This window comes from Thunnus maccoyii, chromosome 15 (genome assembly GCF_910596095.1).
Source record: "Thunnus maccoyii chromosome 15, fThuMac1.1, whole genome shotgun sequence".
Taxonomy (NCBI): Eukaryota; Metazoa; Chordata; class Actinopteri; order Scombriformes; family Scombridae; genus Thunnus; species Thunnus maccoyii.
Window position 1 is genome coordinate 2,616,647 of NC_056547.1, and position 26,767 is coordinate 2,643,413.

General features: G+C 37.5%; 9 gene segments (V, D, J or C); 3 read left to right on the forward strand and 6 right to left on the reverse strand.

The window, feature by feature from the left end:
* Positions 1-1,549: 1,549 nt before the first annotated feature.
* Positions 1,550-2,022, reverse strand: LOC121912615 (the record flags this gene model as incomplete). The annotated part of the segment is given in 2 exon segments: positions 1,550-1,881; positions 1,974-2,022. Coding segments are annotated over 2 exon segments (381 nt in total), but the record flags the coding sequence as incomplete, so codon positions are not given.
* A 736-nt stretch (positions 2,023-2,758) lies between these two features.
* On the forward strand, positions 2,759-3,343 carry LOC121912614 (the record flags this gene model as incomplete). The annotated part of the segment is given in 1 exon segment: positions 2,759-3,343. A coding segment is annotated over 1 exon segment (480 nt), but the record flags the coding sequence as incomplete, so codon positions are not given.
* A 1,295-nt stretch (positions 3,344-4,638) lies between these two features.
* LOC121912616 lies at positions 4,639-5,214 on the reverse strand. The segment is given in 2 exon segments: positions 4,639-4,949; positions 5,163-5,214. Coding segments are annotated over 2 exon segments (363 nt in total).
* Positions 5,215-7,776: 2,562 nt separating this feature from the next.
* Positions 7,777-8,227, reverse strand: LOC121913556 (the record flags this gene model as incomplete). The annotated part of the segment is given in 2 exon segments: positions 7,777-8,108; positions 8,179-8,227. Coding segments are annotated over 2 exon segments (381 nt in total), but the record flags the coding sequence as incomplete, so codon positions are not given.
* Positions 8,228-10,983: 2,756 nt separating this feature from the next.
* On the reverse strand, positions 10,984-11,483 carry LOC121913412. The segment is given in 2 exon segments: positions 10,984-11,306; positions 11,432-11,483. Coding segments are annotated over 2 exon segments (375 nt in total).
* A 292-nt stretch (positions 11,484-11,775) lies between these two features.
* Positions 11,776-13,662, forward strand: LOC121913414. The segment is given in 3 exon segments: positions 11,776-11,781; positions 12,028-12,079; positions 13,337-13,662. Coding segments are annotated over 3 exon segments (384 nt in total).
* A 5,245-nt stretch (positions 13,663-18,907) lies between these two features.
* LOC121912445 lies at positions 18,908-19,468 on the reverse strand (the record flags this gene model as incomplete). The annotated part of the segment is given in 2 exon segments: positions 18,908-19,200; positions 19,417-19,468. Coding segments are annotated over 2 exon segments (345 nt in total), but the record flags the coding sequence as incomplete, so codon positions are not given.
* A 2,752-nt stretch (positions 19,469-22,220) lies between these two features.
* LOC121913416 lies at positions 22,221-22,710 on the reverse strand. The segment is given in 2 exon segments: positions 22,221-22,543; positions 22,659-22,710. Coding segments are annotated over 2 exon segments (375 nt in total).
* A 264-nt stretch (positions 22,711-22,974) lies between these two features.
* Positions 22,975-24,883, forward strand: LOC121913417. The segment is given in 3 exon segments: positions 22,975-22,981; positions 23,274-23,306; positions 24,558-24,883. Coding segments are annotated over 3 exon segments (366 nt in total).
* Positions 24,884-26,767: the final 1,884 nt, after the last annotated feature.

Below are 26,767 nucleotides of genomic sequence, written 5' to 3' on the forward strand. Positions count from 1 at the left end.
GTTCTGTGGGGATGGTTGCTCCTATGATGTCACTTAGCTCATTAACTATAGAGATCCAGGATGTATTTAGACATGGGCAGGACCAGAACATATGTATCAGTGTTCCTGTTCCAGTTTTACGTCTTGGGCAGAACTCAGAATACTGAGGTTTTATTCTGTGCAACCTGTCAGGTGTGTAGTATATTCTATGAATGAGACTGTATTGTATAATTTTATGTCTACTGTTAAAAGAGAAATACTGACTACCAATACACAGTGATTCCCATTCCGCTACTTCAAAATTACACTCAAGGTCTTCTTCCCATTTGCGTTTCACTCCTAACAATTCCCACCCTATGATTTGATAAATTCCTGAGTAAGTACAGGATATAAGCCCTCTTACTCCTGAATACACTTTTAAGAGAGCCAGTCTGAATGTGGGATGGAGCTGGTGAAGCAAATAAGAAACTGATTCTAGGACAGACATGAAGACATCTATCAAGTCAGACAACAGGAAAAATGATTCCAACATTCATATTGATCTGTGATATCTTTGACATCAGGGAAATACTGGAGTTGTAACTATTTTATCTCAGTTTATTGAAATGTGGATTCCAAAGGATGTAGGAAGGACGATGACAGGAAGCTTGTAGACAGATTGTGGGATTGACTGGTGTAATGCTGTACTGATGTGCTGCTGAATAAAAAAGGTTGTTTTACACCTCTCTGTCTGATCGTCTATATTTACACCAGCAGATGTTTGTGCTTCATCTGTTGGAGCTCAGAGGATCATAATGTAAGTTATCTGCAACTTTTCAAACAATAATCTTCATGTAGCTGCGATTCACAAACTGTAGACACCACGAGAGCTGTTCTCACTGAATATCTGCTCTTCCAGTGGATCTTTTTTCTTTTCATTCATGCTGCAACAATTATATTATCCTCATCTAACAGATCCACTACTGCCAGTCCAAACTTTCTCTTCAGCAACGTTGTTACTGCTCTGTATAACAAAGTGAATATGAGAGAAAGTAAACACAGCTAGAACAGGTAACAGGTAGAGTCTACACAGAACTGTCAATCACCTGCTGAGCTGTGGAGACACCTTGATACAGAAGATTATTTCAAGCTTTAAGGAATCTGATGTTCTCAATGTATAACTTCATATCACATTTCATATGTTTTAATAAAGGAACAAAGTACCTGTTTTGCCTCTTTTTTCATTTACTTCAATGTAACTAATTTGTTTCCTTCAGTTTCTATCAGGTCATCAGTACAAAGTTGTTACTGTGTTTGTACCACTGTGAGACCAATCATGAAAAATACTGTGATTATTATCTGAGATAGATTCATATTCGTTACCACAAACGTATAAATTAATTGTCTAATGGTTTAATCTAAAATTTGTGTGTGTGTGTGTGTGTGTGTGTGTGTGTGTGTGTGTGTGTGTGTGTGTGTGTTCAGTGAACTGTATCAGTCTCTGCAGTAGCTTCCAGCTGCAGCAGTCAGTTCAGTTTCTGTTCAGTCTGACTGAGGGAGGTTTTTGTACGACGCTTTTTCACTGTGTGAACACCCACTGACTGTTGATATAGTGATAACTCTGACAGTAATAAACTCCTGAATCTTCAGCCTGAACTCCACTGATGGTCAGAGTGAAGTCAACTCCATTCCCTGCTCCACTTCCACTGAATCTGGAGGAGATTCCTGTAAATCTGTCTGATGTTAGGTAGATCAGAAGTTTAGGAGCTTCTCCAGTTTTCTGATGGTACCAGGACAGATAGTATTGTGAACCAGTGTAGAGAGCAACTTTTCTATTAGCCTTACAGTCAATAGAGACAGTTTGACCAATCTGCAGTGATTTGGCTGCTGGCTGAGTCAAGACAACATTTTGTCCAACAGACCCTGAGGAGAGAGAAGAAACACTGGACATGAGATGGTGAAACTCAGCTACACTCCAAATGATTTTCACGTGACAGAAAAATGATTTTCCTCACCCTGAGTGAAGCAGAGGAGAGTCCAGATGAGGACGGAGATCAAAGTCATGTTTTTGATGAGGAGGATTTCTGTGGCTTCTGTTGTGATGAAGGACAGCTGTCAGTCATCCAGTGTTCAACTCTCAGGACTATAAACTCTCCCAGAGCACTGGAGCATGGTGCTGCTGATGCAAAGTGGCTCTCTATGGAAATGCTCTGACTGACTCCAACAGGGACTTGGATTACTCTGATGATGCTGCTTAATCAATGGATCAATCAATTTACCAAAGTATTGATTAATTATTAAAATGTACAGCTGCTTATTTGAAGACAATATAATTCCGTTTTCAGAGTCTGAATGACAGAAAATATCCTTGATTAATTTAACGTAGTGATTATATAATTTCATCTGAAGAAATCTACCAGACATTTATTTAGTGAGTGTTTTATCTGGAAACATTTCATGTGTTTTTATCTCAATCTTCCTCTCAGAACAATGAATTTCATGACATGTCACATCCTCATTATAACCAGTGAATACCATAATATCACTGTAGCTGATTTAACCTCATGTTGATTAATTTTGTAAGTTGGAAAAAGTATTTTAGTGCTTAAAATATTTGTCATTAGTGAAGTCTGTCTGTTTTCATAGTTCAGTAGTGATGCCTGTGTAAATGAGGAGATTAAACACAAACTGTCTCTTTAATGTTTTGGCTTCAATTTAAAAATATGGATGCTCAAATAAAAGTATTTCTGCTTTTCTGTAATGCATAATATTTACTTCTTTAACACTGATGTTTAAGTTTTTGAGTAAATTAAAGTAGTTGAAGAGTTGTTTGCTTGGAACCTTTTATCTTTAGTACTGAAACCTGTCTGTTGCCATGGTTCATCAGTGATGCCTGTCTGTTGCCATGGTTACTGAGCTCAGAGAGGGAAGTGAAACACTGAAGACCAGTTTTATCCAGTCTGAGGAAGACCAACAGAACCAGCAGCCTCCTCTGCTGCAACCAACAGGGTGGAGTTTATTTTCTCTTTGCATGAACTTTCTTCATGTTGTCTCTCTGTCTCCTCCAGTGGGTCGAGTCACCCCCACCCTGACAGTGCTGCCCCCCTCCAGCGAGGAGCTGCAGCAGGGGAAGGCCACGCTCATGTGTCTGGCCAATGATGGCTTCCCCTCAGACTGGAGTCTGGCCTGGAAGGTGGACGGCAGCAGCAGCAGCAGCTTGGAGCAGAGCAGGAGCCCCGGGGTGCTGCAGAAGGACGGCCGCTACAGCTGGAGCAGCACCCTGAGGCTCCCTGCAGACCAGTGGAGGAAGGTGGGCTCTGTGACCTGTGAGGCCACCCAGGGCTCCCAGACTCCAGTCTCAGAGACACTGAGGAGAGACCAGTGTTCCCAGTCCTGACCTGACTCACTGCTACTGCTTTTACTCTGCTACTGCTCTCACTCTGATCTCTGCAACTATCTCTCTCTTTTATTTCACATGTTTCAGTAACAATATTTACTTGCTTGTTGTAATGTTTCAATATAATTTCAGTATTTCCAGACAATAAAGATCTGTTCATCAAATCACTTGTTTTCATCTTTATTATTATAAAAGTGTCTTAATTATTTTCTCTTAATGGTAACAGTAATGATATTAAATCCTGATAAAAACTGAGTTATAAATGTTTCAACTGCTCTATGAAGACTTCAGAAGGAAAATGTGAGATCACATAATGTATTGATTCATATACTGTATATTAGGAAAGTATTTATACTCAAACAACACTCTTAGATATTATGTGATTAATGCTACACAGTCACGGTGGTAGTAAGTCCATAATTTGTTTTCATAGTTTACAGTAAAGTCATAATAATTGTAGAAAATGCTTTGCTGGAGTCACTTCAGATTTGTCTGTAATAATTAGTAATTGAGTAATTTTAATGAAAGATCCTCCAATCATCTTATGTTACTGAAGTGTGTCAGTGCAAAGAGTCTGATATTTTTATTTTTTCAGATGTATTAAAAGCATATACATAATCTTTTAAACAAATTCACAAAACCCTCAGAAATATGTTCTAATTCTGAAATAAAAAGCAAAATATCATCAGCATAAAGAGATATAAAATGAGTGTGATCTGACATTTTAACCCTGGACATTTTTACAAACTGCTTCTGCTGAAGAGTTGAAACACAAAGACAAATGAAAGAGATGAAAAAGGGAAAGAATTCAAGTTTTAATTAATTATGTAATCAATTAAATGTTTTTTGGTTTATATTATATATATATATATATATATATATATATATATATATACATATATATATATATATATAATGATAACATTTTGTAATTTATTTCTAAAAAAATGTACGTTTGAGTATCTATGAAAAATAGTAAGAGATGAAATAAATAACCAATAATAGTTTTGGTGTTCATGTGTTGTAGTCAGTAGATTAAACGTATTAAAGAATTGAAATCATACTTCAACAGAGGTTAGATTTGATGTTCAGCCAAATGTTTTATATTCTGTATTAATGAAAGTATTTAAAATAAATCTTTTTTTTTTGTTAAATACAAAATGTTTAAAAGTGTTAAAATGTTCAAATTAAAAGATTAAAACCTCTGTTGTTTTTGTTTGAGTGCAGCTGTTGAGTCAGATCAGTTCCTCTTCAGCTGAGGGAGGTTTTTGTACGACGTTGTATCACTGTGTGAACGGGAAGCTGTAACCACCCTGCTGACAGTAATAAATTCCTGAATCTTCAGCCTGAACTCCACTGATGGTCAGAGTGAAGTCAGTCCCAGATCCACTTCCACTAAAACGATCTGAAACTCCAGGCTGAAGAGTTGTAGCATAATAAATCAGGAGTTTAGGAGCTTCTCCAGGTTTCTGAAGGTACCAGTGAATGTAGCTACTAACACTTGAACTGGTTTTACATCTGATGGAGACACTCTGTCCTGGAACAACAGACTGAGATCCAGGAGACTGAGTCAGGATGATTTCTCCTGATGAACCTGGAAAACATGAAAAAGAGGAGAAGGGTTGAGACAAATCCAGCTTGGAGAAAGATGATCAACATGAAAACAGAAGAGTATCATTTCTTTAACATGGAGAATAGATGGAAGAAGGTAAATGCTGCTTGTTTCAGTGTTTCTCCATCACAGCAGAACATCATTGTGGTGAACCTGGTTGCATCCTGCAGCAAAGTTTTCACAAGAGAGTCTCACCCTGAACAAGGAGCCCCAGGGTGGCCAGCAGTAGAGTCAGTGACATCATCATTGTGCTGCCGGTGTGTCAGTGGCTCTGAAAGGTCTGGACAGCCACTGATCAACACTGGCCTCTTAACGGCTGGGAGCAGAGAGGCAGGACAGATATGCAAACACACAGAGTCAGTCAACTGTAGCTGTCCTCAACATATCATGCTGTTTCCTCCTCACTGCTGGGAGAACTCAACATTTACATCATCCATAACATAAAGGAGTGACAATCTGAGGGAGAGAATTTCATTAAGCAGTTAGAAAGACTGATGTGAAATGTGTAAAGGAAGAATTTTGAGGCTAATTTCACAGAATTGTTTTCAGTTTTTTTTAACATGGTTGATATTTTGTCTTTCTCAAGTGCAGAATGTGCAACTAGTGATGTGAAAGGCCTCAAATCCAGAGTTTTACAGATATATGGAGGTGTTTCTTCATTAAATGTGTTTGATTTCTTGAATGTGTATTCTACTGAATACACATTTATTTAAGATATGTATCATTTCTTTATGTCCTTTGAGAATATAACTTCTCATCCATATTATTTTCAAACATATTTGAATGATGTGTTTGATACTCCTCTTCCTTGGTTAAACATTTTTAGATGTATTTACTCATCATCTTGCTCTACTTATTTATGGGCCTTTCAGTTAAAAAGAATATAAGATGTTACCAACAAGAAAAATGCTTAAGATATGGAGAATGACTGTGGATAATATCTGTAGATTTTGTGGTGATGAGGAGGAGGATATTATGTGTTTATTTTGGTATTGTCCAGTGGTTTCATCCTTTTGGCAGCAGGTAGCAAATTGGTTATCTGAACAAGCAATCCTTTTACCTTTATCCCCTCTCAATATTATTTGGGGTTATCAAGATTATAAAAACATGTTATTGAATATTATTGTGCTGCTTGGCAAACTTTATATATTTGATTCTCCTAAAAAAGCTGGTTTTGAGTTCCTTCATATTACATTTAAATCTTTAATATTTGCAGGAAAAGACCATTATTAAATAATAATATATTATTATTAAAGGCAGAGCAAAAAGCTCAGACATAAATAAATGGGAGATCTTGACAATATCAAAAACTTGGGATACAGAACTATAATTATTCTATGTTATCATAAATTAACATTATCTCTTTTTTATTTAGTTCCTTCTATAAAATGATGTGTTTAATTTAAATTGCTGTATGAGTGAATGTTTTTGAACCACAATCACATATAGTGCTTGACATGTATGTACATATATGTATGTTTGTATATGTGTATATATATGTATATATGTGGTATGTCTGTTGTTTTTGTTTGTGTGTGAATATTGAATATGTGTTTTATGTTTGTGTAAAATAAAACAAGAAACAAAAGATCTAATGCAAATTTAAAAATAGTAGTGAGAATAGTTAGAACACTTCTTATAACTTCTGATCTGATTAGTAACTGAAAGAAGGAAAAATTAGGATTTTGTGATGTTTGGTCGGATGTCATCAGCATACAAGCTGATCTTTTTAATGGTGTGAATGAAATGATGCCTGAGATGCCAGCCCGTTCTCACTCACAACTCGTCACATATTGAAGCTTGGTCACGACCCTGTACTGTCACATTTTAACGCACTGAGTACCCCTTTAGTGTCATTTTTCAACGTGCAGGGTAGTCCGACAGACTTCTGTTGAACTCCCACAACGTCTGAAATAGACGCCATGAGACAGATGACGTCTGTATAAGGTGACAAATTTCAGCTTGGTTGCCAGAATAAAACGTTGGCATTGTATGTTTGTGCAAACCACAGATACGTTGAATATCTACATTTCAACACCTGGAATATGGAGCATATTAACATTTCAACAATACGTTTCATATCAACATTTCTGAAGTGACGTACTTCACATGACATCTATATGAGCTGACTTTCTTATTAGGAGGTGGAGGGGTTGTAACGTTGTTGGCAGAAAGTTGGAAATCATCACAGAGCACGGTTCCTTGCCGGTTTTATTTTTTTTTTATTTTAACTCAAATCATGACCTTTCCCTAACCCTAACCAAGTGGGTTTTTGTGCCTAAACCTCACCAGACCTTAACCACCATGTTGTCACACCATAAAATATAATTATTTTTTAACAGTGACTGCTGTGATACTGCACGTTGAAAAATGACACTAAAGGGGTACCCAGTGCGTTAAAAAGTGACGCTAGGAGGTCCTGACCAAGCTTCCATATGTGACGAGTTGGGAGTGAGAATGTGTTGGAGATGCTGATACATTTCCTAACGGAAGAAACCAGGAGTCCAAAAAAATCTAAAGAGGAGAAGAGAAACAAGTCCTCCATGTCTAATAAACATTTGTAATTATATTTGTGTTGATATATATTTACATTTATGATGAAAGATAGTGAACGATCTGTATATACTTGTTAAAGAACTACTGGTGTGTGTGTGTGTGTGTGTGTGTGTGTGTGTGTGTGTGTGTGTGTGTGTGTGTGTTCAGTGAACTGTATCAGTCTCTGCAGTAGCTTCCAGCTGCAGCAGTCAGTTCAGTTTCTGTTCAGTTTGACTGAGGGAGGTTTTTGTACGACGCTTTTTCACTGTGTGAACACATACTGACTGTTGATATAGTGACGACTCTGACAGTAATAAACTCCTGAATCTTCAACCTGAACTCCACTGATGGTCAGAGTGAAGTCAACTCCATTCCCTGCTCCACTTCCACTGAATCTGGAGGAGATTCCTGTAACTCTCTCTGATGTGAAGTAGATCAGAAGTTTAGGAGTTTCTCCGGTTTTCTGATGGTACCAGGACAGAAGGTATTGTGAACCAGTGTAGTGATCAACTTTTCTATTAGCTTTACAGTCAATAGAGACAGTTTGACCAAGCTGCAGTGATTTGGCTGCTGGCTGAGTCAAGACAACATTTTGTCCAACAGACCCTGAGGAGAGAGAAGAAACACTGGACATGAGATCTTGAAACTCAGCTACACTCCAAATGATTTTCCTCACCCTGAGTGAAGCAGAGGAGAGTCCAGATGAGGACGGAGGTCAAAGTCATGTTTTTGATGAGGAGGATTTCTGTGGCTTCTGTTGTGATGAAGGACAGCTGTCAGTCATCCAGTGTTCAACTCTCAGGACTATAAACTCTCCCAGAGCACTGGAGCATGGTGCTGCTGATGCAAAGTGGCTCTCTATGGAAATGCTCTGACTAATTAACATAATCATCACATTCTCAAGTGATACTTTTTTAATGCTTGCAGTAATGCTGATCATTTTTGCATGTATGAACAATAAAGAAACTTTCATCAAATCATCTGTGTACAAACACATTATTACAATAATAAACTGCTGTCACATGTTACTGTGTTCAATGAATCTACAGATACTGAGTTTGTCTCTGGGTATATTCACAGGGATTTTATTATTTCTTGTCACCATTTTACTCTTAAGTTATGGTAGTTTTTAAAGCATGTCAAAGTAAAGGATGAAAGGAAAACATTTTAACAGAAACAGTGAGTCTGTTCTACATGGTGTCCCTCACATGTGTCCTCTCTGTCCTGCTCTGTACTATATTGTTCTGTATTTCAGCATGGGGATGGAGGAGCAGAGACAGGAAGCTTGTAGGCAGATTGTGGGATTGACTGGTGTAATGCTGTATTGATGCTGATTTATACCTCTGTGTCTGAGTGTCTGTATTTGCACCACCAAATGTTTGTCATTCATCTGTTGGAGCTCAGAGGATCATAATGTAAGTTATCTGCAACTTTTCAAACAATAATCTTCATGTAGCTGCGATTCACAAACTGTAGACACCACGAGAGCTTTGATCAGTCTGCAGCTGCTTCCACATGTTCAGTGTTCTCACTGAATATCTGCTCTTCCAAGTCATGTCACATTTTCTTATAGAGCAAATTTCATACAGAAAGCAACACAATGAGCTTCACAAGGGCAAGAGCAATACAATTATAAATACATAAAATACAAGCATACATATCATCATACATAAAAGCAAGCAAACATATGATTGTATACATGGACGCATAGGTAATTAAAGTGCATAATAATTCAGTTAAAACAGGAGCAGAGAGTTGCTCAACCTAGTTAAGCACAACAGTAAACAGAAATGTTTTAAGTCTACTTTTAAAGGAACTAAGTGTTGGGGCATCTCTAATATCACTTGGAAAGTCAGTCCATCTGTATGGAGCATAATAGCTGAATGCAGCTTCTCCTGCTTTAGAGAACTCACATGGAGGACAACAAGGAGACCACTGGCTGATGATGTGAGGCTTCTTGTTGGTTCATATGGCACAAGCAATTCCTTAATATAATTTGGAGCAGTGCCATTCAGTGCCTTGTAGATGAGTAGGAGGACTTTAAAATCAATTCTAGCATTTACTGGAAGCCAGTGCAAGGAATTAAGAACAGGTGTGATATGTGCACTTTTCTTAGTCTCGTCTAAAATACGTGCAGCATCATTCTGTATAAGCTGCAGGCGCTTAACAGTTTTTCGGGAGTCTAGAAAAAATAGTATTGCAATAGTCAAGTCTGCTTGTGACAAATGCATGTACTAGTTTTTCAGTGTCTGAATTTGACAGAAAGCCTCTGATTTTTGAGATATTTTTTGAGGTGATAGAAATCTGATGTTGTGACATTATTGATATGACAGCGAAAGTTAAGCTCAGCATCTATGATAACATCAATGTATCATGTCATGTAGCAGGTGGATGTGACTCCCCTCGTTGAGACCTGCTGATAGACGTAACAGCGGAGCAGAGGAGAGACACTGAGATAGTGATGTAACCGACCTGCACGCTGGTATTTGACATGTTTTTTTGTTCTTCTCAAAAACAAATACTGTTTAAATTATTTGTATGGAACAAATATTCGTAAAAAAAAAAACAAAAAAAAACAATATTTGTGCTTTGCTGAATAACGTATTTGTATTTGGGCCCAACCCTAGCAGGTAGTCATTATATGATCTGACTTCACATGCACTGCTGGGAAAATTCACTGTTCAAATGTCTACATTATATTTAAATGAATGAACTATAATCACATTATTTTCTTTTAGTGATTTTTGTATTGGGTTGAATACACTGTAATTAATTTGTAGCTGATACATCAGATTTTTACGTTGCACATACTGTAAATAATTGAAGTTTAAAAATCTTCAAGGGGAATGAAAGAATCTAGCTCAGGGCAGTTTGCACTTCATTAAATTTTAACAGATGAAGAGTATCTGGAGCAAATTCTGCCAAGTTTATTATGTACTTTAGTTTACTAGATTGAAATGAGAGAAGACGTGAGGTAGTTTGGAAGCTTTTACAGTTGACTTTTATGAGTGAACATCATGAGATGATTATTCTATCTTGTCAGTTATGAAGTTCATCCAACTTTTTTATACAGAGAAAGATGATGAGTGTGAGATGTGTCATAACATAATGTGATGAAGAGGATTCAACAGCTGAGGTGATGATGGGGCAGCATGAAAGAACAGAATGTCTCTGTTTGATAGATTTTACATTTTTGAGTCAAGATGAATCTTGAATGATTAAATATTTGTTTGATTCAGTAAGAGGTTGTTGATGTGGGAGGTGGACTGTTTGACCTTCAGGAGGAAAACTGATAGAGACACTATGAACATCATAAATCATCTGTGTGTGTGTGTGTGTGTGTGTGTGTGTGTGTGTGTGTGTGTGTGTGTGTGTGTGTGTGTTCAGTGAACTGTATCAGTCTCTGCAGTAGCTTCCAGCTGCAACAGTCAGTTCAGTTTCTGTTCAGTCTGACTGAGGGAGGTTTTTGTACGACGCTTTTTCACTGTGTGAACACCCACTGACTGTTGATAAGATGGAGACTCTGACAGTAATAAACTGCTGCATCTTCAGCCTGAACTCCACTGATGGTCAGAGTGAAGTCAGAGTCTGATCCACTGCCTGAAAAACGTTCAGGAATCCCTGATTCTGGAGTGGTAGCACCGTAAATGAGAAGTTTAGGAGTTTCTCCATCTCTCTGTTGGTACCAGGCTAAAGTGGTGGAACCAAAAACATCCTGACTGGTCTTACAGCTGATGGTTGTGGAGCCTCCCAGAGCAGATCTCACTGCTGCAGACTGAGTCACTGTGACCTGGCCTCTGGACTCTGAGGATACAGAGACAAAAACATAAAGCAGTGTCATGGTTTTGATGGTTTTGATGGTTTTGTGGGCTTCATGTCAGAGGGACAGATGTTCATAGAGGAGAGGAGTTTGATTCTCTGGACTTTACCTGTGAAGCAGCAGCAGAGGAGAGTCCAGATGAGGACGGAGATCAAAGTCATGTTTTTGATGAGGAGGATTTCTGTGGCTTCTGTTGTGATGAAGGACAGCTGTCAGTCATCCAGTGTTCAACTCTCAGGACTATAAACTCTCCCAGAGCACTGGAGCATGGTGCTGCTGATGCAAAGTGGCTCTCTATGGAAATGCTCTGACTGACTCCAACAGGGACTTGGATTACTCTGATGATGCTGTTTCATCAATGGATCAATCAATTTACCAGAGTATTGATTAACTATGTGTCAGTGATCATTTTCTGTGTTTCATTTGTGTTCTGTGAACAGATTGTCTTCAGAAATGTCTGTTTTGATTCATTTTACATCTACAACACTCAGTTTTAATTCAAGACATAATTTAAAATACAGTAAACATGAAACAAAATGATTAATTTTAGAATAAGGATATAAACTATTGGCCTACTGTTATATATTTTCATATCATCTAGCTGTGTTTCACAGACTGAGACTGTTTTTGTAGAGTTTGTTGTGTTCAAAGTCAGAGAGCCGTGTCTCTCTACAGTGAGAGGTTTTTGTACGACGACTCAGTCAGTTTGTATCACTGTGGTACACGTTCGGTGGAGGAACCAGACTGGATGTTGGAAGTAAGTTAAACTTTTAAAGTATTTTATTAAATCCTGAGTGATATTTAGGTTTTTGCACATATGTTTTCTCTAGAAATTGAAATTTCTGATTTTACATCTTCACTTCTAATTTTTGACCAACAGTTGTCCGCCAGCAACAAAAATAAGAGTTTTGTTTGTTTTTGAAGTTTAAATGATGAATCAATATATTCTAAGTGTTTGGTCCACAGTAGAAATCATGTAATGTTTTAGATTCAGGCTGAAATTTGAGGACTTGTAGTTTTAGTTTAATGTGACAAAGTCAGAGAGCCGTGTCTCTCTACAGTGAGAGGTTTTTGTACGACGACTCAGTCAGTTTGTATCACTGTGGTGGACTTTTGGTGGAGGAACCAGACTGGATGTTGGAAGTAAGTTTCTGCTCAAATATTAAATATCGAATCATCAGTTAAGTTTATAATTACTGTGTCCGAACATTTGTAGTAGATATAAGTTTCCACTGAGCTGATCTAAAACACTTTAAAGTCTCAATTTTATTGTTCATTTCTCCTCTTTAACCTTGAAGTTGAACTCAAAGCAGCTTTACTGAACTTTTCTTTACATGTTCCAGTTAGTTTGTTAAATGTGAACAGCAGAAAGATTAAAGAACAACAATCCTACTTTAAACATGTTTTTAAATTTTAATCTTTAAATCTCCAATTTGAGTGAATGTTGAGTTAAATTTATTTTGAACAGTGTGGGTGATGAAAAAAAAATGCTGCACATCTCTCATCATTTAAAATGACAGAAATTGTCTTTTAACCTCAGTTTGAAATATTTCTTTGTTCTTCAAGATATTGGTTTCTTTAATATGTCTCAACATGTTGTGTATATTACGTCTGTCTGTTAGTTTTTGCTCATAATGTCCTTTAACACTGAATCTGATTAACTGTTGCTCTTTTGATAGTTTTGTCAGTAAATTTGTTGGTATAAATTCTAAAATTAAATCAAGGATGTCTAAGATATATTTACAAACTTTATATCTTTATTTTCAGTAAATAGTGTTAAATAAAATGCAGTAAAGAGTCATATGAGGACTCTTTCTGTGCTGATCTGCATGAGAGGTTTCTTAAAGGGAAGTGAAACAATGTGTGAGTGAGTGACTGGTGGAGCAGAAAAAACATCTGACAGAAACTCCTTAAAGGGGAAAATCCACTCTCACACAGTAAAGGTGTCCAAGTGTCTGGTGTTCGATTGAAAGCTGTGTGGTCCCTGTCCTCTAATGTGATTGGTGTCTCCTAGGTGATGTCCGTCCCACCCTGACGGTGCTGCCCCCCTCCAGCGAGGAGCTGCAGAAGGGGAAGGCCACGCTCATGTGTCTGGCCAACGACGGCTTCCCCTCAGACTGGAGTCTGGCCTGGAAGGTGGACGGCAGCAGCAGCAGCAGCTTGGAGCAGAGCAGGAGCCCCGGGGTGCTGCAGAAGGACGGCCGCTACAGCTGGAGCAGCACCCTGAGGCTCCCTGCAGACCAGTGGAGGAAGGTGGTCTCTGTGACCTGTGAGGCCACCCAGGGCTCCCAGACTCCAGTCTCAGAGACACTGAGGAGAGACCAGTGTTCCCAGTCCTGACCTGACTCACTGCTACTGCTTTTACTCTGCTACTGCTCTCACTCTGATGTCTGCAACTATCTCTCTCTTTTATTTCACATGTTTCAGTAACAATATTTACTTGCTTGTTGTAATGTTTCAATATAATTTCAGTATTTCCAGACAATAAAGATCTGTTCATCAAATCACTTGTTTTCATCTTTATTATTATAAATGTGTCTTAATTATTTTCACTTAACGGTAACAGTAATGATATTAAATCCTGATAAAAACTGAGTTATAAATGTTTCAACTGCTCTATGAAGACTTCAGAAGGAAAATGTAAGATCACATAATGTATTGATTCATATACTGTATATTAGGAAAGTATTTACACTCAAACAACACTCTTAGATATTATGTGATTAATGCTACACAGTCATGGTGGTAGTAAATCCATAATTTGTTTTCATAGTTTACAGTAAAGTCATAATAATTGTAGAAAATGCTTTGCTGGAGTCACTTCAGATTTGTCTGTTATAATTAGTAATTGAGTAATTTTAATGAAAAATCCTCCAATCATCTTATGTTACTGAAGTGTGTCAGTGCAAAGAGTCTAATATTTTTATTTTTTTCAAATGTATTAAAAGCATATACATAATCTTTTAAACAAATTCAGAAAACCCTCAGAAATATGTTCTAATTCTGAAATAAAAAGCAAAATATCATCAGCATAAAGAGATATAAAATGAGTGTGATCTGACATTTTAACCCTGGACATTTTTACAAACTGCTTCTGTTGAAGAGCTGAAACACAAAGACAAATGAAAGAGTTGAAAAAGGGAAAGAATTCAAGTATTAATTAATTCCATAATCAATTAAATGTTTTTTGGTTTATATTATAAATACTTGCTGCTGGAATAAAAACACGCAAAATGACAAATATATGTCACATGACATGATTAGTAATTTACAACACAAATGATAGTAGATTTTATCATGATAACATTTTGTAATTTATTTCTAAAAAAATGTACGTTTGAGTATCTATGAAAAATAGTAAGAGATGAAATAAATAAACAATAATAGTTTTAGTGTTCATGTGTTGTAGTCAGTAGATTAAACTTATTAAAGAATTGAAATCATACTTCAACAGAGGTTAGATTTGATGTTCAGCCAAATGTTTTATATTCTGTATTAATGAAAGCATTTAAAATAAAAAAAATGTTAAATACAGAATAATTAGTGTGTTAATGATTATGTTAAAATGAAATTATTAAAACCTCTGTTGTTTTTGTTTGAGTGCAGCTGTTGAGTCAGATCAGTTCCTCTTCAGCTGAGGGAGGTTTTTGTACGACGTTGTATCACTGTGTGAACGGGAAGCTGTAATCCTGCTGACAGTAATAAACTCCTGAATCTTCAGCCTGAACTCCACTGATGGTCAGAGTGAAGTCAGTGCCGTATCCACTTCCACTAAAACGATCTGAAACTCCAGGCTGAAGGGATTGAGCATTATAAATCAGGAGTTTAGGAGCTTCTCCAGATTTCTGAAGGTACCACTGGAGGTCGTTACTAACACCTGTACTGGTTTTACATCTGATGGAGACAGTCTGTCCTGGAACAACAGACTGAGATCCAGGAGACTGAGTCACAGTGATTTGTCCTGATGAACCTGGAAAACATGAAAAAGAGGAGAAGGGTTATTGAGACAAGAGAAAGATGATCAACATGAAAACAGAAGAGTATCATTTCTTTAACATGGAGAATAGATGGAAGAAGGTAAATGCTGCTTGTTTCAGTGTTTCTCCATCACAGCAGAACATCATTGTGGTGAACCTGGTTGCATCCTGAAGCAAAGTTTTCACAAGAGAGTCTCACCCTGAACAAGGAGCCCCAGGGTGGCCAGCAGTAGAGTCAGTGACATCATCATTGTGCTGCCGGCGGCGTGTCAGTGGCTCTGAAAGGTCTGGACAGCCACTGATCAACACTGGCCTCTTAATGGCTGGGAGCAGAGAGGCAGGGCAGATATGCAAACACACAGAGTCAGTGAACTGTAGCTGTCCTCAACATATCATGCTGTTTCCTCCTCACTGCTGGGAGAACTCAACATTTACATCATCCATAACATAAAGGAGTGACAATTTGAGGGAGAGAACTTCATTTGATTTCCATCAAGCAGTTAGAAAGACTGATGTGAATTCTGTAATCTAATAATTTTGAGGCTTATTATAGAAAATTGTTTTCAGCTCATCATTTTGTATATTGTGTATCTTGTTTTTTCCAATGTGAAACTACTCGTGTGAAAGTCCTCAAAATCACCACATAGATAAATAAACAGTTTGTAGATAAATTTAGGAGTTTTCCTCATTAAAATCTATCGAATACACTCAACATTATTATTATTGGTTTTGAACTTAACAAACCTTTAGCTGAATAATGCAACGATGTACAAAAATATAATAACATAGAAGTCATATCAGCCCGACCCTCCCTCCATCCCTCCCATTCCCACCCACCCCTTCCAGCCTGGTCACCAGAATAAAACGTTGGCAGTTTACGTTTCTGCAAACCACAGAAACGTTGAACATCTACGTTTCAACATGTGTAATACGTAGCATATTAACATTTCAACAATACGTATCATCTCAACATTTCTAAAGTGACAGTTCACATGTGATCTATATGAGCTGATCTTTCCTATTATTAGGAGGAGGAGGGGTCGGTGGATGGTTAGTAAGTTCCTTGGCAGCAAGTTGGAAATCAGCAGAGAACACGGTTCGAGACCACCTCGAAACCAATGTCCACTTCCAGTTTCAACCGACAAAAGCAGGTGTTTTTAGCGAGACGTCAGGACATTTGCAGCCATTTTTCTGGTGAGAAAACCGGCTTTTTTTTAGTGAGACATCGGTCGTTTTTATTTTATTTTTTATTTTTATTTTAACCCAAACCATGATCTTTCCCTAACTCTAACCAAGTGGTCTTTGTGCCTGAACCTAACCAGACCTTAACCACAGCGTTGTCACACCATAAAACATCATTATTCAACGGGTAGAAATGTTAATATGCTACGTTTGTAGAAATGGTGATATGATACGTATTACGCGTGTTGTAACGTATATATTCAACTTTTCTGTGGTTTGCAGAAACGTTCAATGCCAACGTTTTCTTCTGGTGATTGGGTTTCCCCTTCAGGTCCAACTCCTAATTACTTCAGGATATGTACCTATACAAAAAGAGAGGGATAAGTTACAACAGTTCAGACTATTAAGAAGAAACGACAAAACAGTATAGTTGCAGAGAGGGAATAGATGACAGCTCTTGTGTATCAGTTTAGTTAAAAGAGTGGGATAGAGCAATAAACAAATAAATAAAATATAAATTAAGAAAAGGAAACAAAAAAACTGACTCACACATGACAGTTGGATTCAATACTTATGTTGAATGTTAGAAAACCTCCCCAAATCTTTTTAAACTCTCCAAGCTTTCCCTTCGACTTACACATTATCTTTTCATTTGCTAGACACGATGCTAATTCATCAGTCCATCTAGCAGATGTAGGTGGATGTTCATCTTTCCATTGCATAGCTAAACATTTGTTGGCTATGATGAGGGCAATTCTAATAAATTTGAGGTTGTTTTTATTGACTTTTATCATGGAGGTATCACCCAATAGAATTATTCTTGGTTCTGTGGGGATGGTTGTTCCTATGATGTCACTTAGCTCATTAACTATAGAGATCCAGGATGTATTTAGACATGGGCAGGACCAGAACATATGTATCAGTGTTCCTGTTCCAGTTTTACATCTTGGGCAGAACTCAGAATACTGAGGTTTTATTCTGTGCAACCTGTCAGGTGTGTAGTATATTCTATGAATGAGACAGTATTGTATAATTTTATGTCTACTGTTAAAAGAGAAATACTGACTACCAATACACAGTGATTCCCATTCCGCTTCTTCAAAATTACACTCAAGGTCTTCTTCCCATTTGCGTTTCACTCCTAACAGTTCCCACCCTATGATTTGATATATTCCGGAGTAAGTATAGGATATAAACCCTCTTACTCCTGAATACACTTTTAAGAGAGCCAGTCTGAATGTGGGATGGAGCTGGTGAAGCAAATAAGAAACTGATTCTAGGACAGACATGAAGACATCTATCAAGTCAGACAACAGGAAAAATGATTCCAACATTCATATTGATCTGTGATATCTTTGACATCAGGGAAATACTGGAGTTGTGACTATTTTATCTCAGTTTATTGAAATGTGGATTCCAAAGGATGTAGGAAGGACGATGACAGGAAGCTTGTAGACAGATTGTGGGATTGACTGGTGTAAAGCTGTACTGATGTGCTGCTGAATAATAAAGGTTGTTTTACACCTCTCTGTCTGAGCGTCTATATTTACACCAGCAGATGTTTGTGCTTCATCTGTTGGAGCTCAGAGGATCATAATGTAAGTTATCTGCAACTTTTCAAACAATAATCTTCATGTAGCTGCGATTCACAAACTGTAGACACCACGAGAGCTTTGATCAGTCTGCAGCTGCTTCCACATGTTCAGTGTTCTCACTGAATATCTGCTCTTCCAGTGGATCTTTTTCTCTTCATTAATGCTGCAACAATTATATTATCCTCATCTAACAGATCCACTACTGCCAGTCCAAACTTTCTCTTCAGCAGCGTTGTTACTGCTCTGTATAACAAAGTGAATATGAGAGAAAGTAAACACAGCTAGAACAGGTAGCAGGTAGAGTCTACACACAACTGTCAATCACCTGCTGAGCTGTGGAGACACCTTGATACAGAAGATTATTTCAAGCTTTAAGGAGTCTGATGTTCTCAATATATAACTTCATATCACATTTCATATGTTTTAATGAAGGAACAAAAATACCTGTTTTGCCTCTTTTTTCATTTACTTCAATGTAACTAATTTTTTTCCTTCAGTTTCTATCAGGTCATCAGTACAAAGTTGTTACTGTGTTTGTACCACTGTGAGACCAATCATGAAAAATATTGTGATTATTATCTGAGATACATTCATATTCATTACTACAGACATATGAATCAATTGTCTAATGGTTTAATATAAAAGTGTGTGTGTGTGTGTGTGTGTGTGTGTGTGTGTGTGTGTGTGTGTGTGTGTGTGTGTGTGTTCAGTGAACTGTATCAGTCTCTGCAGTAGCTTCCAGCTGCAGCAGTCAGTTCAGTTTCTGTTCAGTCTGACTGAGGGAGGTTTTTGTACGACGCTTTTTCACTGTGTGAACACATCCTGACTGTTGATATATTTATAACTCTGACAGTAATAAACTCCTGAATCTTCAGCCTGAACTCCACTGATGGTCAGAGTGAAGTCAGTCCCAGATCCACTTCCACTAAAACGATCTGAAACTCCAGGCTGAAGGGTTGAGGCATATCTAATCAGGAGTTTAGGAGCTTCTCCAGATTTCTGAAGGTACCAGCTGAGGTAGTTACTAACACCTGTACTGGTTTTACATCTGATGGAGACAGTCTGTCCTGGAACAACAGACTGAGATCCAGGAGACTGAGTCACAGTGATTTGTCCTGATGAACCTGGAAAACATGAAAAAGAGGAGAAGGGTTATTGAGACAAATCCAGCTTGGAGAAAGATGATCAACATGAAAACAGAAGAGTATCATTTCTTTAACATGGAGAATAGATGGAAGAAGGTAAATGCTGCTTGTTTCAGTGTTTCTCCATCACAGCAGAGCATCATTGTGGTGAACCTGGTTGCATCCTGAAGCAAAGTTTTCACAAGAGAGTCTCACCCTGAACAAGGAGCCCCAGGGTGGCCAGCAGTAGAGTCAGTGACATCATCATTGTGCTGCCGGCGGCGTGTCAGTGGCTCTGAAAGGTCTGGACAGCCACTGATCAACACTGGCCTCTTAACGGCTGGGAGCAGAGAGGCAGGACAGATATGCAAACACACAGAGTCAGTCAACTGTAGCTGTCCTCAACATATCATGCTGTTTCCTCCTCACTGCTGGGAGAACTCAACATTTACATCATCCTCATGTAGATTAAAAAACTAAAGATGTTGTCATTTGTCATCCTCAACAATCAAATCCTAACAGCAAATGATCTTTTATGTGAAATAGTTTTTCTTATTTAATCAGATCAACGTCCAACAAAAAATAAATCTGGCCATGAAGGAAGCACAAAAACATTTTTACAGCATCAAATACAATACAGGCAATAAAAAGGAGCAAAGAAAACTGTCACTCATTACACTAAAAATTATATATAATATACAGTTAAATTGCACATTGTACAGATATTTTAACTTTAAACAATGGAGCTTAGCATAAGTTCAAGCAGGAAGACTATCTACTACTCATTCATTCATTCTCATTCCTCTCTCTTTTTCTCTCTCAGTGTTTCTCCTGCTCTCGTATCAGTTGTTCATGGACGTTACTCTCAGTTAACAAATCAGATTCTGCCAGTATTTCTATCAGACTATCATGTCTTAGCTGCCAAACTTTAAATCTGATCTTCTCTCTGTCGTTGTCAGCTGACATTTCAGTGTGAATCGCTGTGACCTTCCTCCACCCTGTTCACCTCCACTTCATCACGTCAGCACACAAGATCACCAGAAGCAGCTCCTCTTCTCATCATCCAGATCCCAATATTCCCATATTCATCACCATCATCAGTGTCTAGACTCCATCGAGGGGATATCCTATTCTACTCACGCCTTGACTGCCCCTTTATAAATGACATCACAATGGGGTCTAATCACCAAAGACTTTTCACATTATGCATGTTCAATAAAATCATTGTCACTTAAAAAATTGAAGTCTCTCATGATTGAAATATTTTTAAGCAGCTAACTGCATTTAACATCAATCCCACTCCCACTAAAATGATCTGAAGCTCCAGATGTAAGGCTTGTAGCTCCATAAATCAGGAGTTTAGGATCTCCTCCAGATTTCTGAAGGTATCAGTGCAGGTAGTAGGGATGTGCAGAGAGTTCAGTATTTGTATTTGTATCTATATTTGTTGAGGCAGCAAAATTATTTGTATTTGTAATCTAATAAAAGTGGAAAGTCCTGTTTTTGTTTTTATGACACTTTTAATGTAAGTGTTCATGAATAAACTACCTTATGAAGGAGGTCCCCACACCGGGTCTCGAACTGCAGTCCCCTAGATCATATACGACTGTGCTGACTACTGAGCTAAAACTTTACTCATCACCTCATTGCAGACAGACCTCTACCTATTTATACACCCATTATTTTTATTTTCTTCCTGACAGCACAGCGTGTAACGTATAGGAGAGTACTTCAAAGACGGTTCTTGCTTTCCACTTTTCATTTATTGCCTATTTTGTACAACCTAACATTTTTGAAAAGAGAAGGGGAACAACAGGTTATGGAGAGTCCCTTGAAAGCACTTTGCGTGTGTCAGTAGTTCAGCTTTATCTCTGGGGAACACCCCCAACTCCAGGAGTGATGTCAAAATTAGGAAATGTGCGTCATGTAGCAGGTGGATGTGACTCCCCTCGTTGAGACCTGCTGATAGACGTAACAGCGGAGCAGAGGAGAGACACTGAGACAGTGATGTAACCGACCTGCATGCTGGTATTTGACATGTTTTTTTTTCTTCTCAAAAACAAATACTGTTTAAAATATTTGTATGGAACAAATATTCGTAAACAAAAAAAACAAAAAAAACAATATTTGTGCTTTGCTGAATAACGTATTTGTATTTGGGCTCAACCCTAGCAGGTAGTCATTATATGATCTGACTTCACATGCACTGCTGGGAAAATTCACAATTCAAATGTCTACATTGTATTTAAATGAATGAACTATAATCACATTATTTTCTTTTAGTGATTTTTGTATTGGGTTGAATACACTGTAATTAATTTGTAGCTGATACATCAGATTTTTACGTTGCACATACTGTAAATAGTTGAAGTTTAAAAATCTTCAAGGGGAATGAAAGAATCTAGCTCGGGGCAGTTTACACTTCATTTAATTTTAACAGATGAAGAGTATCTGGAGCAAATTCTGCCAAGTTTACTATGTACTTTAGTTTACTAGATAGAAATGAGAGAAGACGTGAGGTAGTTTGGAAGCTTTTACAGTTGACTTTTATGAGTGAACATCATGAGATGATTATTCTATCTTGTCAGTTATGAAGTTAATCCAACTTTTTAATACATAGAGAGATGATGAGTGTGAGATGTGTCATAGCATAATGTGATGAAGAGGATTTAACAGCTGAGGTGATGATGGGGCAGCATGAAAGAACAGAATGTCTCTGTTTGATAGATTTTACATTTTTGAGTCAAGATGAATCTTGAATGATTAAATATTTGTTTGACTCAGTAAGAGGTTGTTGAGGTGGGAGGTGGACTGTTTGACCTTCAGGAGGAAAACTGATAGAGACACTATGAACATCATAAATCATCTGTGTGTGTGTGTGTGTGTGTGTGTGTGTGTGTGTGTGTGTGTGTGTGTGTGTGTTCAGTGAACTGTATCAGTCTCTGCAGTAGCTTCCAGCTGCAGCAGTCAGTTCAGTTTCTGTTCAGTCTGACTGAGGGAGGTTTTTGTACAACGCTTTTTCACTGTGTGAACACATATTGACTGTTGATAACATGGAAACTCTGACAGTAATAAACTGCTGAATCTTCAGCCTGAACTCCACTGATGGTCAGAGTGAAGTCAGAGTTTGATCCACTGCCTGAAAAACGATCTGGAATCCCTGATGCTCGAGTGGTAGCATAGTAAATGAGAAGTTTAGGAGTTTCTCCATCTCTCTGTTGGTACCAGGCTAAAGCGTTGGAACCATAAACATTCTGACTGGTCCTACAGTTGATGGTTGTGGATCCTCCCAGAGCAGATCTCACTGCTGCAGGCTGAGTCACTGTGATCTGGCCTCTGGACTCTGAGGATACAGAGACAAAAACATAAAGCAGCGTCATGGTTTTGATGGTTTTGTCAGCTTCATTTCAGAGTGAGGATGTTCATAGAGGAGAGGAGTTTGATTCTCTGGACTTTACCTGTGAAGCAGCAGCAGAGGAGAGTCCAGATGAGGATGGAGATCAAAGTCATGTTTTTGATGAGGAGGATTTCTGTGGCTTCTGTTGTGATGAAGGACAGCTGTCAGTCATCCAGTGTTCAACTCTCAGGACTATAAACTCTCCCAGAGCACTGGAGCATGGTGCTGCTGATGCAAAGTGGCTCTCTATGGAAATGCTCTGACTGACTCCAACAGGGACTTGGATTACTCTGATGATGCTGTTTCATCAATGGATCAATCAATTTACCAGATTATTGATTATCTATGTGTCAGTGATCATTTTCTGTGTTTCATTTATGTTCTGTGAACAGATTGTCTTCAGAAATGTCTGTTTTGATTCATTTTACATCTACAACACTCAGTTTTAATTCTAGACATAATTTAAAATACAGTAAACATGAAACAAAATGATTAATTTTACAATAAAAATATAAATTATTGGCCTACTGTTATATATTTTCATATCATCCAGTTGTGTTTCACAGATTGAGGCTGTTTTTGTAGAGTTTGTTGTGTTCAAAGTCAGAGAGCCGTGTCTCTCTACAGTGAGAGGTTTTTGTACGACGACTCAGTCAGTTTGTATCACTGTGGTACACGTTCGGTGGAGGAACCAGACTGGATGTTGGAAGTAAGTTAAACTTTTAAAGTATTTTATTAAATCCTGAGTGATATTTAGTTTTTTGCACATATGTTTTCTCTAGAAATTGAAATTTCTGATTTTACATCTTAATTTCTAATTTCTGACCAACAGTTGTCCACCAGCAACAAAAATAAGAGTTTTGTGTTTGAAATTTAAATGATGAATCAATATATTCTAAGTGTTTGGTCCACAGTAGAAATCATGTAATGTTTTAGATTAAGGCTGAAATTTGAGAACTTGTAGTTTTAGTTTAATGAGACAAAGTCAGAGAGCCGTGTCTCTCTACAGTGAGAGGTTTTTGTACGACGACTCAGTCAGTTTGTATCACTGTGGTGGACTTTTGGTGGAGGAACCAGACTGGATGTTGGAAGTAAGTTTCTGCTCAAATATTAAATATCGAATCATCAGTTAAGTTTATAATTTCTGTGTCTGAACATTTGTAGTAGATATAAGTTTCCACTGAGCTGATCTAAAACACTTTAAAGTCTCAATTTTATTGTTCATTTCTCCTCTTTAACCTTGAAGTTGAACTCAAAGCAGCTTTACTGAACTTTTCTTTACATGTTCCAGTTAGTTTGTTAAATGTGAACAGCAGAAAAATTAAAGAACAACAATCCTACTTTTAAACATGTTTTTGAATTTTAATCTTTAAATCTCCAATTTGAGTGAAAGTTGAGTTAAATTTATTCTGAACAGTGTGGGTGATGATAAAAAATGCTGAACGTCTCATCATTTAAAATGACAGAAATTGTCTTTTAACGTCAGTTTGAAATATTTCTTTGTTCTGAAAGATATTTGTTTCTTTAATATGTCTCAACATGTTATGTATATTACGGCTGTCTGTTAGTTTTTGCTCATAATGTCCTTTAACACTGAATCTGATTAATTGTTGCTCTTTTGATAGTTTTGTCAGTAAATTTGTTGGTATAAATTCTAAAATTAAATCAAGGATGTCTAAGATATATTTACAAACTTTATATCTTTATTTTCAGTAAATAGTGTAAAATAAAATGCAGTAAAGAGTCATATGAGGACTCTCTCTGTGCTGATCTGCATGAGAGGTTTCTTAAAGGGAAGTGAAACAATGTGTGAGTGAGTGACTGGTGGAGCAGAAAAAACATCTGACAGAAACTCCTTAAAGGGGAAAATCCACTCTCACACAGTAAAGGTGTCCAAGTGTCTGGTGTTTGATTGACAGCTGTGTGGTCCCTGTCCTCTAATGTGATTGGTGTCTCCTAGGTGATGTCCGTCCCACCCTGACGGTGCTGCCCCCCTCCAGCGAGGAGCTGCAGCAGGGGAAGGCCACGCTCATGTGTCTGGCCAACGATGGCTTCCCCTCAGACTGGAGTCTGGCCTGGAAGGTGGACGGCAGCAGCAGCAGCAGCTTGGAGCAGAGCAGGAGCCCCGGGGTGCTGCAGAAGGACGGCCGCTACAGCTGGAGCAGCACCCTGAGGCTCCCTGCAGACCAGTGGAGGAAGGTGGTCTCTGTGACCTGTGAGGCCACCCAGGGCTCCCAGACTCCAGTCTCAGAGACACTGAGGAGAGACCAGTGTTCCCAGTCCTGACCTGACTCACTGCTACTGCTTTTACTCTGCTACTGCTCTCACTCTGATCTCTGCAACTATCTCTCTCTTTTATTTCACATGTTTCAGTAACAATATTTACTTGCTTGTTGTAATGTTTCAATATAATTTCAGTATTTCCAGACAATAAAGATCTGTTCATCAAATCACTTGTTTTCATCTTTATTATTATAAAAGTGTCTTAATTATTTTCTCTTAATGGTAACAGTAATGATGATAAATCCTGATAAAAACGGAGTTATAAATGTTTCAACTGCTCTATGAAGACTTCAGAAGGAAAATGTAAGATCACATAATGTATTGATTCATATACTGTATATTAGGAAAGTATTTACACTCAAACAACACTCTTAGATATTATGTGATTAATGCTACACAGTCATGGTGGTAGTAAGTCCATAATTTCTTTTCATAGTTTACAGTAAAGTCATAATAATTGTAGAAAATGCTTTGCTGGAGTCACTTCAGATTTGTCTGTAATAATTAGTAATTGAGTATTTTTAATGAAAAATCCTCCAATCATCTTATGTTACTGAAGTGTGTCAGTGCAAAGAGTCTAATATTTTTATTTTTTCAGATGTATCAAAAGCATATACATAATCTTTTAAACAAATTCACAAAACCCTCAGAAATATGTTCTAATTCTGACATAAAAAGCAAAATATCATCAGCATAAAGAGATATAAAATGAGTGTGATCTGACATTTTAACCCTGGACATTTATACAAACTGCTTCTACTGAAGAGCTGAAACGCAAAGACAAATGAAAGAGATGAAAAAGGGAAAGAATTCCAAGTTTTAATTAATTACGTAATCAATTAAATGTTTTTCGGTTTATATTATGTATATATATATATATATATATATATATATATATATATATGTATATATATATATATATATATATATATATATATATATACACACACACACACACACACACACACACACACATATATATATATATAATGATAACATTTTGTAATTTATTTCTAAAAAAATGCATGTTTGAGTATCTGTAAAAATAGTTAGAGAATGAAATAAATAAATAATAATAGTTTTAGTGTTCATGTGTTGTAGTCAGTAGATTAAACTTATTAAAGAATTGAAATCATACTTCAACAGAGGTTAGATTTGATGTTCAGCCAAATGTTTCACATTCTGTATTAATGAAAGTATTTAAAATAAATATTTTTCTGTAAAATACAGAATATTTAGTGTTAAAATGTTCAAATTAAATTATTAAAACCTCTGTTGTTTTTGTTTGAATGCAGCTGTTGAGTCAGATCAGTTCCTCTTAAGCTGAGGGAGGTTTTTGTACGACGTTGTATCACTGTGTGAACGGGAAGCTGTAACTCTGCTGACAGTAATAAACTCCTGAATCTTCAGCCTGAACTCCACTGATGGTCAGAGTGTAGTCAGTCCCAGATCCACTTCCACTAAAACGATCTGAAACTCCAGGCTGACGGTTTGTAGCTCCGTAAATCAGGAGTTTAGGAGCTTCTCCAGTTTTCTGAAGGTACCAGCCGAGGTAGCAATAATATGAATTGCAAACAGTTGAACTGCTTTTACATCTGATGGAGACAGTCTGTCCTGGAACAACAGACTGAGATCCAGGAGACTGAGTCACAGTGATTTGTCCTGATGAACCTGGAAAACATGAAAAAGAGGAGAAGGGTTATTGAGACAAATCCAGCTTGGAGAAAGATGATCAACATGAAAACAGAAGAGTATCATTTCTTTAACATGGAGAATAGATGGAAGAAGGTAAATGCTGCTTGTTTCAGTGTTTCTCCATCACAGCAGAACATCATTGTGCTGAACCTGGTTGCATCCTGAAGCAAAGTTTTCACAAGAGAGTCTCAC